Below are 15,853 nucleotides of genomic sequence, written 5' to 3'. Positions count from 1 at the left end.
AAAAAAAATAAAAATAAGACCTAAATGAAAGATCTCTGCAAGTGAGATCCCAGTGGAAAGAATGGGGCCATCAAACAAGGAGGTACCTTTCTCTGAAGGGAAGAGAGAACTTCCACTTTGACTATGTCCCTGTTGGAATAAGATCGAAGTCGGCAAACCCTAATGGCTTCCATAGCCTTGGCAACTCATGACTACCTAGGGAGATTACTGATGCCATAAACAAGAGTGTCAAATTGTTAAATCAACAACAGGAGTCACTGTGTACTTACATCTCATGTGGGATCTGTCCTTAATGTGTTGTCCAATGTGAAGTGATGCTATAACTAGTACTGAAACAGTATTTTTACACCTTGTGTTTCTGTGTGGGTGCAAACTGATGAAATCCTTAGTATATACAGAATCGATCTTCTGTATATAAAGATAATTGAAAATGAAAAAAAAAAAACCTGGTGTTAAATTGGAAATGGCATAGAAAATTAATCAATTCTTAAAAAAAAAAAAAAAAGATCTGTCCTTAATGTGCTGTACATTGTGATTTAATGCTATAACTAGTACTCAAACAGTATTTTTTCACTTTGTGTTGCTAGGTGGGGGCAAACTGTTGAAATCTTTACTTAATATATACTAAACTGATCTTCTGTATATAAAGAGAACTGAAAATGAATCTTGATGTGAATGGAAGGGGAGAAGGAGCGGGAAAGGGGAGGGTTGCAGGTGGGAGGGAAGTTATGGTGAGGGGGAAACCATTGTAATCCATAAGCTGTACTTTGGAAATTTATATTCATTATATAAAAGTTAAAAAAAAAGAAAAAAGAAAAAAACTCCCAACCAAGAATGTTATATCCAGTGAAACTATCCTTTAAAAGTGAAGGAGAGCCGGCGCCGTGGCTCAATAGGCTAATCCTCTGCCTTGCGGTGCTGGCACACCAGGTTCTAGTCCCGGTCGGGACGCCAGATTCTGTTCTGGTTGCCCCTCTTCCAGGCCAGCTCTCTGCTGTGGCCCATGAGTGCAGTGGAGGATGGCCCAAGTGCTTGGGCCCTGCACCCGCATGGGAGACCAGGAGAAGCACCTGGCTCCTGGCTTCGGATCAGTGCGATGCTGATCTCTCACTATCCACTCTGCCTGTCAAAAATAAAAATAAAAATAAATAAATAAAAAATAAATAAAAATAAAAGTGAAGGAGAAATAAAGTATTTTCCAGATAAGCAAAAACTGGGCAAGTCCACTACCACATCAGCTTTATAAGAAATTCTGAAAGGAGTCCTGTCTTAAAGGTAACCATGAAACACAGATCATCACCAAGTTATCTAACTGAGTAGCTAGAACCATTATCCAATCAACAAATGGCAGGTCTTAGTTTATCTATCAATGGTGACCTTGAATGTAAATGAATTAAATACACCAACCAAAAGAGTTAGGATGGCTGAATGGATTTAAAAAAAAAATGACTCCACTACATTCTGCTTACAAGAAACTCACTTCACAAACAAAAGACATACAGACTGCAAGTGAAGGGCTCAAAAAAGTTATACCAGGCAAACGGAAACCAAAAGCAAGCAGGCATATCTATCCTGATATCAGAAAAATCAGACTTTAAATACAAAAAAAAAAAAAAAAAACCTGTAAAAAGAGATAAAGAGATAAATATATTGGCTGGCACCATGGCTCACTAGGCTAATCCTCTGCCTGCGGTGCCGGCACCTTGGGTTCTAGTCCCGGTTGGGGTGCCGTATTCTGTCCCGGTTACTCCTCTTCCAGTCCAGCTCTTTGCTGTGGCCCAGGAAAGCAGTGGAGGTGGGCCAAGTGCTTGAGCCCTGCACCCACATAGGAGACCAGGAGAAGGTACCTGGCTCCTGGCTTCGGATCGGCCGTGGCGGCCATTTGGGGGGTGAACCAACAGAAGGCAGACCTTTCTCTCTGTCTCTCTCTCTCTCTCACTGTCTAACTCTGCCTGTCAAAAAAAAAAAAAAAAAAAGAGAGAGAGAGAGAGAGAGATAAATATATTTTGATAAAAGGTTAAACTCAGGAAGAAGACATAACAATCATAAATATATTTGCATCCAACACAAGACCATCCAGATATATACAGCAAACACTAGTGGACCTAAAGGGAGAGGTAGACTCCAATATGATATTGTGTGTGATTTCAACACCTCTCTCTCATTAATGTACAGATCACCCAGACAGCAAATCAATAAAGTACATTGGAGTTGAAATGTACTTCTGAGCAAATGGACTAAACATATGTTTATAGGGCATTTCACTAAACAGCTACAGAATACACATTCTTCTCATCAGTACATAGAACATTTTTCTAGGACAGATCACATAGTAAGCCACAAATCAAGTCTCAGTAAATTTAAAAATATTGAAATTATACTTTGCATCTTCTCAAATCACAAAGAAATAAAACTAGAAATCAACAAGAATAAAAATAACATGCACAAATACATGGAAACTTATTTATATCAGGTGTTTATTAAACATCATGTTACTGAATGATCAACTGAAAAAATTAAAAAGTAAATAAAAAACTTTCATGAAATAAACGAAAATAAAAACACAACATATGAAAACTTTTGGGATACAGTAACAGGAGTATTACAAGGGAAGTTTATAGTGTTAAATGCTTACATTCAAAAAAAGGAGAAATGTCTAACATTAATGATATAGTGATGGATCTTGGAGACAGAAAAACAAGAATCCAAGGCCAAAATCATCAGGAGGTTATAAATTAGGATCAGAGTAGAAATAAATGAAATTGAAATAAAAATACAAAAGAACAAAAAACCAAAAGTTGGTTTTTGCAGAAGATAAACAAAATAGTTAACCATAAGACAGTCTAACAAAGAAAAAAAAGAGAAAATACTCAAAGAAATAAAATTAGAGACGAAAAAGGTAACATCAGAACCAATACCATTGAAATACAAAGGAGCATAAGAAACTCCTATGAAGAACTATATGTTAATAAACTGGAAAACCTCAAAGAAATGGATAAATTCTTTCATATAACCTACAGAGATTAAATCAAGAAGATATGGACAATCTAAACAGACCATGACAAGCAATGAGATTAAAGCAGTAATCAAGTCTTTCATAAAGGAAAAGGACAGGACCTGATGGCTTTCCTACTGAATTCTACAGAACTTTCAAAGAGGAAGTAAATTTAATACTCCTCAAACTATTCCAAAATATTGAACTGGAAGGAACTGCATCAAATTCTTTTTATGAGGCCAACATTACTTGGATACCAAAATCAAAGACACAATATAAAAAGAAAACTATAGGCCTATATCCTTAATGAACTTAGGTACAAAGATTCTCCACAAGACACTAGCAAATCTAATCTAAAATCATATCAAAAAGATCATACATCTCAATCAAGTGAGATTTATCCAAGAAGTGCAAGGGTGGTTAAATATTTGCAAATCAATAAAAATCATAAATCACATCAATAGAATAAAGAACAAAAATTTTATGGTCATCTCAACAGATGCAGAGAAAGCATTTGATAAGATTCATCACCCTTTTATGATAAAAATCTTCCAGAAATTAGGTATAATAGAAACATTCCTCTAAATTATGAAGGTGATATATCAAAACCAACAGCCAATATTATAATAAAAGGGGAAAAATGGAAAGTATTTACCTTCAGATTTGGAACAAAACAAAGATGTCCATTTTCACCAATCTTATTCAATTATAGTACTGGAAGATTTAGCAGAAGCAATTAGAGAGGTGAAAGAAATAAAGGGCATCAAAACAGGAAAAGAGGAAATCAAATTATCCATGTTTGCAGATGGCATAATGTACATGGAAAATCCTAAACACTCCACAAAAAAACTGTTAGAACTGGTAAAGCAATTCAGTAAAAGTTGCAGGTATCAAAATAAACATACAAAACAATAATTATTTTGTATGCTAATGGAAAACTCAAAGAAAGAGAAATCAAGGAAGGAATCCCATTCATAACAGCCACAAAAAAATCAAATATTTATAAATAAATGTAACCAAAGTAAGGAAAGATCTCTACAACAAAAATTTTTAAAAATCATTATGATTCAACTTTAGGAATGTATCGTTGTATTTCCTTCTACTTTCCAATGTTCATGTTGCAAAGTCCTATGATATTCTTATTTGAACCCTCTATATAGGAGATATACTATTCATTTTTCTAGAAGATTTAGGATGGTACCCTCACCCCAGTGTGAAATTTCACAATGATATGCCTTAATGTGAGTCAACCATTTTGACCTCTTACAACCCAGGGATTTATAACCTTCCATATTAGGAACTTCTTTACATTCCTTCTTGGATGGTACTCCTCCTTTATGTTCTGTTTTGTCTTATATCAACACTTGGCAGTTTGCAACTCAAATTTCTATACTGATTGTTTATCTCCCTCCAACTCTTTGCTTTCTTTCATACTAGACGTTTTACTAATATCAAGTGATTCACAGTTATCCACTGATATAATACTAAAGGACTAACAAGTGTATTGGTTTGCATTTGAATAGTGGCATGTTGTCTGATGAGCTATATAGCAAGAATATCAAACATTTTAGCTTTTATATTGTTGAACCCTAAATTTTATTATTTGTTAGACATTTTGTCTTTAGCAAAAAATGGCCCAATTTCTTGCCTGGGCACAAGGTGGGGAAGGGTGATAAAAGCTGAGCAGCCAGCATGCAGAAACTCATGGAAGAAGGAAACTGAGAGTCTCATAATCCCATAAACTGACTTTCCTGTGATCATTCGAACTTTGGTCTTGCCTTTCTTCTATACCCACTCCTGCCTAGTATCTGAAGAGCACAACCCTGCCAATTCTGTATTTCCAGAGAATAAACAGCCAGACTCCTACAAAAATAGGAAATGGTAGGAACCTGACTTTGCAGAGTGAAAGATAAGCAACTGGAGAAGATGGGCTCACAATTCTTTATCCAGACTTTAAAAAGCTCTTGTTTTGTATCCCCTTCCACCAACACAACCACAACCTTTCATACTTCTTTTTGCAGTATGTGCTGTTTTTCTGGACTTATCCAGAAAAATCAGTTTATTTCTCTTCAGCATCCACAAATTTAAACCTGCCAACATGTAGGCATAATCCTGTTTCACAACATACTTTACCATATCAACATTCACTTTCTAAATCCATGTACTGTAATTGAGGTTTCAGATGGCTCCTAATTTACTTGAAGCTAAGCATATTGTGCTCATTGGAAATGATTCTTTAAAGGGCTCATTGAAACACATTTGGTGATAATGTTTTATTCCCTCCTGTTTGCCTTCATGGTTTGGAAGTAATTTTAGAATAAATGTGGGTGAATAAATATTTTTCCTTCATTCTCTTAAAATTGTTGAATCATCCTGCTACTTAAAAATTGCAAATTGTCCACGAAACAAACATCATGAATTCCCTAATATTGGCTGTCTAATTTAGGGAAAACTCAAGGAGGTTACTTGCTTACTCTACCAGAGTATCTTGGATCCAGCTAGAAATCCATTCAAATTGGAATTCAAAGTAGAATCCTCCAAGGATAAGTGAAATAATTTGCCTTTTATGTGATAGAATTCTACATCATTTAAAAGCAACATTTCTTCAAAGTTTACTAAATAGTTTTTTAATGAGAACCGACCATTACGATACTCTACTAATGCCCAGGTCATATTTAGAGTTAAATTGTTCACTGTACACAGGTGACTTCTTCAAAGGGCTTAATTCCTAAGGTATATCTGAATATTTTAAAACAATTTGTGCAGCATAATATATGCAAAAGTCAGATAATTAAAGATCACATTTTTACAAAAATTTTGTGATGTATGAAAGTAAAATGTTTTAAGGAAGTAATTCTTGTAATTTATACAAAGTCTCTATAAAGCCTCATGGTAGTCCTAAGTAAAACTATTTGGACAGTCAAATTCATCTTTAAGTGTTTTGATAGGGATATAATTGCCAAAGTATGACCTATTCAACAGGAAGAGAAATTTAAGTATCTTCTAAAATAACACCAATTATAAAACCAATAAATGCAATTGGTATCCAAATGTCTTATTCTGCTACACATATTCCTTTAGAGAAAGGGTTTTATTTTAAGAATAAATCATGTCCTTGTCAAGCTTTGTATCTTTGGCACTTAGATTATGAATGAAAAAGAAAACTGAATAGTTTGTTGGTTTTCTAATTGCTTTTCAGAGATTTGTCACATTTCTAGATCTTCTGATATCCAGAAGCCTATTACCAATGTCTTCTAAAATTTTTCTTTCTAAAATTTCTATGACTGTAGAACAATTATGTATATCTTAATCATTAAGATTAGTTAATTCATTCAGTTATCTTTTCATTTATATATTAGCACGTAAAAAAGTGCAAACCTATACTTCTGGATCTTATTCCTGCCACATCCTCCCTTGCTTTGCTGACATCCAACATGATTTTGGAACATCATCATTGGGTTGTGCTATGACTGAGAACAGATATTTGCATACACTGCTTTAGTTCGTAAGTGCACTAACTGGTCATAAATAAAAGATGACCTCGCGCCTTGCGGCGCCGGCACACCGGGTTCTAGTCCCGGTTGGGGCACCGATCCTGTCCCGGCTGCCCCTCTTCCAGGCCAGCTCTCTGCTGTGGCTAGGGAGTGCAGTGGAGGATGGCCCAAGTCCTTGGGTCCTGCACCCCATGGGAGACCAGGATAAGCACCTGGCTCCTGCCATCGGAACAGCGCGGTGCGCCGGCCGCAGCGCGCTACCGCGGCAGCCATTGGAGGGTGAACCAACGGCAAAAGGAAGACGTTTCTCTCTGTCTCTCTCTCTCTCTCACTGTCCACTCTGCCTGTCAAAAAAAAAAAAAAAAAAAAAAAAAAAGATGACCTCGAACGATCCACATTAACTAATGCCAAACAAACTTAAACATTGATATAAGTAACTCAACTCAATAATATCACAACCTACTGAAATAAAAAAAGCAACACATGAGAAAAGAAACATGATGTAAATTTCATCTGAATAGAAAGGTTATTTACATATTCCCTTACCTCTTGTTTGCAGCCCCTTTCCACACGCTTCACTGGTGCCTGTTATACCCTGTCTGACAGACGCCGGCACTAAGATGCAGGGGCTCCATTTCTGTGGCTTCCATCTAAGATCATAAACAACAGAGAAACAGAATTTCATGATAACAAACACACAAAGGAAACACTTGAAATGGATGAATTTAAAAATTCAAAACATAAATATAGTAAAAATTCAAAATATAAATATAGTAAACATAAATATAGACTTGAAACCAATGTAATAAAATTAAACTTTGGTAAGCAGTAGGGAAGACAGAAATCTATTCCACCTGGAGAGAGAGAGGGAGAGGCTGAGACTCTCCCTCTCTCTCTCTCTCTCTCTCTCTCATGCACACACATGCATACATACATACAACACTAAAATGGTAAGGGGATTTAGTTCTATGCTTCAGCTATGACACTCACTGAGATTTCTTTTTCTTTTTCTTTTTTTTTTATTTGACAGAGTTAGTGAGAGAAAGACAGAGAGAAAGGTCTTCCTTCCATTGGATCACCCTCCCAAATGGCCGCTACGGCTGGCACACTGCGCCGATCCAAAACCAGGAGTCAAGTGCTTCCTCCTGGTTTCCCATGCAGATGCAGGCACCCAAGCACTTGGGCCATCCTCCACTGCCTTCCCAGGCCACAGTAGAGAGCTGGACTGGAAGAGGAGCAGCCAGACTAGAACCCGACGCCCATATGGGATGCTGGCGCCGCAGGCGGAGGATTAGCCAAGTGAGCCACGGTGCCAGCCCCCCCACCCCTTTTTTTTTTTTTAAAGCATTGATTTATTTATTTGAAAGACAGAGTTGCAGAGAGAGAGAGAGAGAGAGAGAGAGAGGGAAATCTTCCACTGCTAGTTCACACCTCAAATGTTTTTAATGGTCTGGGGAGGGACAGGCTGAAAACAGGAGCCTGGAACTCCATATGAGACTCCCACATGGGTGGCAGGAGCCCACATAGTTGGGCCATCTCCAGTTGCTGTCCCAGGTGCATTAGCAGGGAATTGGATCAGAAGCACAGCAGCCAGGGCTTAAATAGACACTCAAATGTGATGTCAGCACTGCAGGCGGTGACTTAATCTGCTGAGCCACAAAGCTATCCCCATTCGATTTCTTAAATGGAGGTTACATAAGCTTGCATGGCAAATTAAGACAAAATAATTAAACTTCTTTAGCTTGCTACCTAGACTGAAAAGAAAGGAAGGAATTTCTAAACTCCCTTGTGAAGCTCTCAGTTTGGGGCTGATAAACCTGGATTTAGAGAGGTTAAATGACATGTTGGAAATTGTATAGGTCAGGACAGGCCAGCTCTGTGTCTGAAGACTCCGGATGCTAAGCTCTGGACTCTGGGGTGTCCTTATTGCCAACTCTATACGGGGAAAATTGTTTCTATGGCATCATCCCTTTAACCTACTAATGTGATGCCTTGGGAGATACTTGACCTTACTGCTTAAAATTCAAAAAAGTTTTACTAAGAAAGAGAAGGTGTTTTTATTTGTTTTGTTTTTACTTGTTAAATTTCTCATTTGATGAAGCATTGAAATTTTTTACTATAATGTGAATTTAAAATATATTATCTCAAAAACTAAAAACAGAAAGAAAAGGAGAAGGAAGGAGAGGGGAAGGGAAGAAGGCAGCATCATATTTTTAGAATTATATCTATAAACTGTGTTGAATCTGTTAAAAACTCACTAAAAATTTAAAAACCAAAAATAGTAATAATAAATAAATAAGATTGACCATGCTGCCAACTTGGACCCATTTTAAACTAACACATCAAGGAATATGAAACAATGATACAATTCATACAAAGTGGATCTGATTTCTGGGGAAGGTGGCAGGGGGTCAATAATGGAAATTAGCTCCAGCCTGCATGGATAATTACCATATAACATGAGAGAAAAGAGAGTGGCCAAGGGAATGGAAGAGGCCTTGGAGGGTTTCTGAGATTTTATCTAATGATAATAGCCCTGGCATCAGAAAAATGTCTCCTAATATTTGATTTGGCTAATTTTTCACTTGGTTACTTTTCTTGAGAGCTCTTTGGCTAGTTCAGAAGCTTCAATATTTATACGCAGCACCAAAGGATGAATACTGACAGTGTTTCCACACTGGCCCTGCGGTTAATGAAGAAAAACAGGTAGTCTGCGCATGTTCCCAGTGTTTATTTACAAATTAGCCGTCAGATAGAAACAATGGGAATAAAGAATGATAAAATCAATAGTAATTTAGACTTCTCCAATGGTACCCTTAAATTTTACCTAAAAGGAACAGTCTTCTCTAAAAAACAAAAGAGCTTGTATTTTCCTGAAAGAATTAGCCCCTGAATCACACAGCTTTAAGGTACAGTTTTTCAAATAATCAGGAGAAACACTAGACATTTTTGCTAAAGGCAGTTTTGTGTATGCCAACAAAATTATTAATAATGGAATATAAACTTGTTCTTAATTATTGATCAAAGGGTTTAGCTTGGGGACAAGAGAATAAAGGCAAGCTAATTTCTGTGTATGTGCATGTATGTGCGCGTTTTGTGAGTGTGTGTTCATATATGTGTACTAGGGTACTTTAAAAAGTTTGCAAAAAAGTGCACATTGGAAAAAGGACTTCTGTTACAAAAAAATGATGCTGATATAATTGGATATCCACATGCAGAAAAAATCAAACTAGATATCTCTTCTTGGGTACAAAATCAACAAAAAACGTGAAAGAAAATAAGATGTGAAACATTGTATCCAACAAAAGAAAACACAGGAGACATTTCAGGACATTAGAACTGGCAACAATTTTTATGATCAGACTGCAAAAGCACAGGGACACAGAAGCAAAATAGGCAAATAGGTTCTCATCAAACAGTTTCTCTATAGTGCAGGAAACAATCCACAGAATGAAAAGACAACCTACAGAATGGTAGCAAATGTTTGCAAGTTATACATTTGACAAGGTGTTAATAACCAGAACATATAAGAAACTCAAACATCAATAGGAAATAAACAAATATTTCAATTAAAATAGGCAATATACTTAAACAGACATTTCTCAAGGAAAAACACAAATGGGCAACAGGTATCTGAAAAGATGCTCAATCTCACTAATCATCAGGAAAATGCAAATAAAAACCATAATGAGATATTCCCTAATTCTAGGTAGATTAGCTATCATCAAACAACAAAGGTTAACAAACTCTGTTGAGGATATGGAGAAAAGAGAAATTTTTCACACTATCGGAAGGAATACAAGTTATGATAACATTGTACAAAACAGTAAGGAGATTCCTCCAAAATTGAACAAAGAACTACCACATGATTTGGGAACCCCACTACTGAGTATATATCCAAGGAAAATGAATCAGTCTGTAAAAGCGGTATCTGCATCTTAATGTTCATTGCAGACCCTTTCATGAGAGCTGGGAAAGAGAAACAACTTAAGTTTCCACCAACTGATAAACTGATGAAGCAAATGTCTTACAACTGAAATAAGAGGATAAAATCTTGTCATCTGCAGCAACATGAATGAGACTGGGGGTCATCATGTCAAGTGAAATAAGCCAAAACCATAAAATCATGTATCACATGATATCACTAGTATGTGGCATCTAAAACAACAGGTGATCTTAACTGCTGATGTGAAGTGTAGAATGATGCTTACAGAAGCTGGGGAGAATGGGGGAGAGAGAGAGAAGTGTGGCATGGGGCAAGGTGAGTAATGACTACTAAGTTATAGTTACATAGGAGTAAGTCATTGTGATGGTCTATTACAAACTAAGGTAACTACAAATAATAGTAATGTACTCAGTATTTCTCGAAAAAAATCAAACTAGAAGAAATTTGAATGTTTTCACAATAAAGGAATGTTAAATATTTGATGAAAGAGACATAGTTACTGTGATTGGAAAACACATAATATAAATGTGTGTAGAAACATAACAAGATATCCCATAAACGTGTAATTTTTACATGTTTGTTAAAGATAATTTTTTAAAAATGTTTGTGAAAAAATAAATTAAAAGGGGCCAGCATTGTGGCATAATGGATTAAGTCACCTCCTGCAGTGCTGACATTCCATAACCAGCACTGGCTTCAAATCCTGACTGCTCCACTTCCAATCTAGGCTCCTTGCTAATGTGCCTGGGAAAGCTGCATAAGGTGGCTTAAGTTCTTGGGTCCCTGCACCCACATAGGAGACCTGGATGAAGCTCCTGTCTACTTACTCAAGGCTGGCCAAATTGCAGCCATTTAGGGAGTGAATCAGAAGATGGAAGATCTCTTTTTCTATCTTTCCCACTCTCTAACTCTGTCCTTCAAATAAATAAAATATTCTTTAAAAATGAATTAAAAGATAAGCTTATTTAGGTGCAAGAAAAGTTTCTCATAATGAATATTCACCATGAACTTTTATATATACATATCACATGTATACATATTTTCGAAAACTTTTTGCACCAAAATAATATTTTAAAAGATTTATTTATTTATTTGAAAGTCAGAATTACACAGAGAGAGGAGAGGCAGAGAGAGAGAGAGAGAGAGAGAGAGAGAGGTCTTCCATCTGCTGGTTCACTCCTCAGTTGACCACAATGGCCGAAGCTGCGCTATCTGAAGCCAGGAGCCAGGAGCTTCTTCCAGCTCTTCCACGCAGGTGCAGGGAACCAAGGACTCTAGGAAGTAGAGCAGCCAGGACTCAAACGGGCGCCCAAATGGGATGCTGGTACTGTAGGTGGCAGCTTTACCTGATACGCCACAGCACCATCTCCATAATCTTAGTTTTTAATTAACTGTTTTTACAAACATTTTGAAGTACTCATATGTATATATATTTATGAAACTCCCATCCCTAACTGGTAAAGACTTCATCCTGAATCTCTTTGGATCATGATTCTGAATGTTGACTGCCTGGGTGGCAGAAGTCCAGCAGCTCACGTACAGTGGAATTTATTTGTTTACTTTCTCTGTTAATTAGACTTTCATATCCTTTACTCCTTTTTAAAAACATTCAAGTTACCTGGAGAAAAACACTAATGCATTAGAATATATGCCATATTAAATCTTATTACTTTTCACTTAACGAACATATCTCAAATGAAGGAAAATAGGGTACTACTTATAATAAGGTCTAATGAAAATTTTAAAAATAACTAATTACCGATATATAGGGCACAAAGAGACATCTTCACATTCTCTCTCTTCAAACAAGGTATCTGGGCACTCTTGGCCTCCATTGGCTGCTTCTTGGATGATAATTCTGTATCGAGACTGTTTTATTGTAGCATTTCCTGAAGTAAAAGAAAAATGTTGATGCAGATCAAAAGTCAGAAAGCAATTGTAAAAATGAGGGGTAAAGTAAGTACACGTAGAAGACAACCTGAGAAATGGGTACAAGAGGAGGAAGGAGCAGGACTTAATGGTCAACTTCACTTTTGTGAGACAGACACACTGAATCCATTAATGGTGATTCCAAATATATATGTTCTAATATGCAAAGATCCTTTCTTACTGTCTAATGTGTTTTAAATGGATTAGAAACCACATTTTCAATGGCATGATCCGATGGCCCCAAATTCCCTCTTTAACCTCCAAATAACAGCTGAGGACCCTCGAGTTTTATTATTAGCAATTCATTTGCTCGAGTATGGCACTTCTCTGTAGGATACCTAATTATTTTAAAACTCTTATTTATTTATTTATTTAAAAGTTGGAGATACAGAGAAAGAGACAGACATGCAGAAACAGAGACAGACATAGAGTGTTTCTATCCACTGGTTCACTTACCAAAGGTCTGCAACAGCTTTGATTGGGCCAAGCTGAAGCCAAAGGTCAGATTCAATTCATGTCTCCCTAACTGCACTGGTGGGAAACTAGAGTCCAGAGTCAGAGCCAGGAATTTAAACCAGGCATGCTGATGTGGGATGGAGGTACCTGAACTACTAGACCAAAAGCTTGCTCCACAGACTTCTTTTTGTACCTATTTACTTATGGCTATTTGTCTACAAGATTAATTACATCACAAAACATTATAACCAACATTCATGTAACTAGAATTTATGGAAGGGGCACTAAAGTTAGAAAAGAATAAATTCTTGTTTACTTCATGGTTTGGTTGGGGAGTAGAAGTATTAATTGGCATCTCAATAAAAAGGGCAATGGATGTTCACTTTAATTTGCTGAAGCATTCATTTCACAATCTATAGATGTCTTTTTAATCAAAAATGGCTTTAAAATCCATTATTATCAATTACTGTTATACTGTTTAGCAACTATTTCAAATACTATATGCAAGATATACTGTACACTCATTATGCAGACAAAATATCTAATCTACAGAACTATTGATTAAGCAGGATTGGTGTAGATACCTACACAATTATTTACAAGATATTGTAAAGTGTGAGTAGTCCATGAAGAAGTATTTGTTCTGTACAGAATAAATAAAATTCATTTTCCCTCTCTGGAAACCATAGGTATCCCATGGATGAGGAAGATTTATTCTGGGTCTTGAAGTCAGAATACTATATGTTTATATATGATATATACTGAAATTATTTCAGAACAGTTTGAGGAGGAGTTTGAGAAAAGGCACTGAGCCACAAGAGCACAAAGAATTAACACAGAAAAATACGTCATGAAGAGTTGCATGCACGCACATGGGGATGCTAGGGCAGGAAACAGCAGTTATAAAGAAGGGAAGGAAGGGAAAGTACAGGAGAAAATGGAATCCATTAGTATAATTGTTGACAGGTAATGGACCCAACTATATGTTAAGAGATTTTTAGAAGGCCAGTAAACCAAATAAGAAAAACCAAAGAAGATAAAGGAGGATTTGTTGAAATAATATATGTATATTTTAATCATTAATTAATACAAGATAATTTACAAGGAGAAGTAAATGACCCACAACCCAACTCTCCTACTTCTTGTCTTCCTCCCCAGATAGAGCATTTAGAACTGTTTTCAGGATTTAGTTCTTTTGTGGTTAGCTTCCCATCTATAAATAATATGCTTATGTTATTACTTCTTGATTAGTGAAATTTAGACAAAACTTACTGACATTTTGCTATAATTGATGAGAAATTAGTATGTACTATTTTTTAATTTTTTATGATTTCATGGTTATTTTATGCCTCTATGAATTGCTTAAAGCATTTAAATAACCCATTTTTTTTCCAGCACATAGTCCTCACTTTGTCCTTTACCAGATGAGCCACGCTGACTCTTCAGAGTCCTCTTGGGTAGATGAGTTTTCTTCTACCGACACCACTTTAGTTAGTGACAATGAATTAGCTTGTTCAACTTCCTCTTCTATCATTTTGAATTAAATTTTAAAAAGTAAGAGAGACCAACACGTTTATACCTTTCATAACCTTGACCTGGCAGTGAATGAGATGCATTGAATCTTTTCCATTTGCTCCCTGGATCCTACTTTTTTTTTTTTTTTTTTTTACAGGCAGAGTGGACAGTGAGAGAGAGAGAGACAGAGAGAAAGGTCTTCCTTTGCCGTTGGTTCACACTCCAATGGCCGCCGCGGTAGCGCGCTGCGGCCGGCGCACCGCGCTGTTCCGATGGCAGGAGCCAGGTGCTTCTCCTGGTCTCCCATGGGGTGCAGAGCCCAAACACTTGGGCCATCCTCCACTGCACTCCCTGGCCACAGCAGAGAGCTGGCCTGGAAGAGGGGCAACCGGGACAGAATTCGGTGCCCCGACCGGGACTAGGATCCTCCTTTTGTACTTCTTTAACCTGCTCTATACTCAGGGAACTAGCCAGAGAAGGGCTGCGTCGGCAGGTAGTTTTTCCCATGGACATTTGATTAATTTTGGACAACAGGGGAATGGAGCACACAACGAAAGCAAAAAGTGTAGTGAAGTGGTCATGGTATTTGTTGGCTCCCTAGCTCTATCAAAGCTATAGTTCCTACAGCTATTTACTTGATAAATACTTATGCCTTTTATAATAAATATCTTCTCTCCAATTAATTCCAAATACAAGTTACTCTGAAAATTACTGGTTATCTTAGAATGTACATACAAACGTGGGTTTACGTGTCTACATATTTTGTCCAAATATGATCTTAGGAGACTGTAAATAAACATGGTGTTGTGGCGTAGTGGGTAAAGGCACTGCCTGTAGTGCTGGCATCCCATACAAGGGTTGATTTCAGTCCAGCTGTTCCACTTCTGAGCTAGCTCTCCGCTATGACCCGGAAAAGCAGTAGAAGATGGCCCAAGTGCTTGGGCCCCTGCACCCACATGGGAGACCCAGAAGAAGATCCTGGCTCCTAGCTTCAAATAGGCACTGCTCCAGCTGCTGCAGCCATCTGGGGAGTGAAACAGTGGATGGAAGACCTCTCTCTCTCTCCCCACCCCCTCTTTCTGCCTCTCTTTAACTCTGCCTTTCAAATAAATAAATCTTCAAAAAACAAACATTGAAGACAACAGAAAAAAAAATAAAAGAAATGCTTTCATCTCATATTGAAAGAGAAACTCGCAAAGGGAATAGGCTTAGAGCATGGTCCTCTGTACACACACACACATTCACTCGCACACACACACAGGGCTACTCTTTTAGTGTGAGTTCTTGTCGAACAATTCCTAGTTTAAGAAAAATTGTTGCACTGGTTTTCATGACCTTCCTATGCTCAGGCACAGGTTGGGAAGGATGGACTGTGTAGTAACAACAGACATTTAGAATAAAGATAAGATTTTCCAGAGAGGAAATGATTGTCACTGCACAGAAATGAAGAAAAATGTGACTGTCTTTAGAGGGAATTAAGTGAAGATCTTGAGATAGGGAAACAACAATAGAATGTGT

The 15,853-nt window shown here is 37.1% G+C and overlaps 1 protein-coding gene across 1 annotated transcript in view; it reads right to left on the bottom strand.

Moving 5' to 3' along the window:
* The window catches only part of THSD7B (thrombospondin type 1 domain containing 7B), an 864,031-nt gene that overhangs the window by 398,985 nt on the left and 449,193 nt on the right, over positions 1-15,853 (bottom strand). The window contains exons 10-11 of the mRNA XM_062199372.1: positions 12,195-12,324; positions 7,036-7,139 (exon numbers count right to left, since the gene is read on the bottom strand). Of these exons, the coding sequence (XP_062055356.1) occupies positions 7,036-7,139; positions 12,195-12,324 (234 nt within the window). The remainder of the gene's footprint in view (positions 1-7,035; positions 7,140-12,194; positions 12,325-15,853) is intronic.

The sequence above is a fragment of the Lepus europaeus genome, chromosome 1 (assembly GCF_033115175.1).
Source record: "Lepus europaeus isolate LE1 chromosome 1, mLepTim1.pri, whole genome shotgun sequence".
In the NCBI taxonomy this organism is placed as follows: Eukaryota; Metazoa; Chordata; class Mammalia; order Lagomorpha; family Leporidae; genus Lepus; species Lepus europaeus.
Note: the sequence above shows the minus strand (reverse complement) of the source record. Positions and strands in the feature narration are given on the sequence as shown.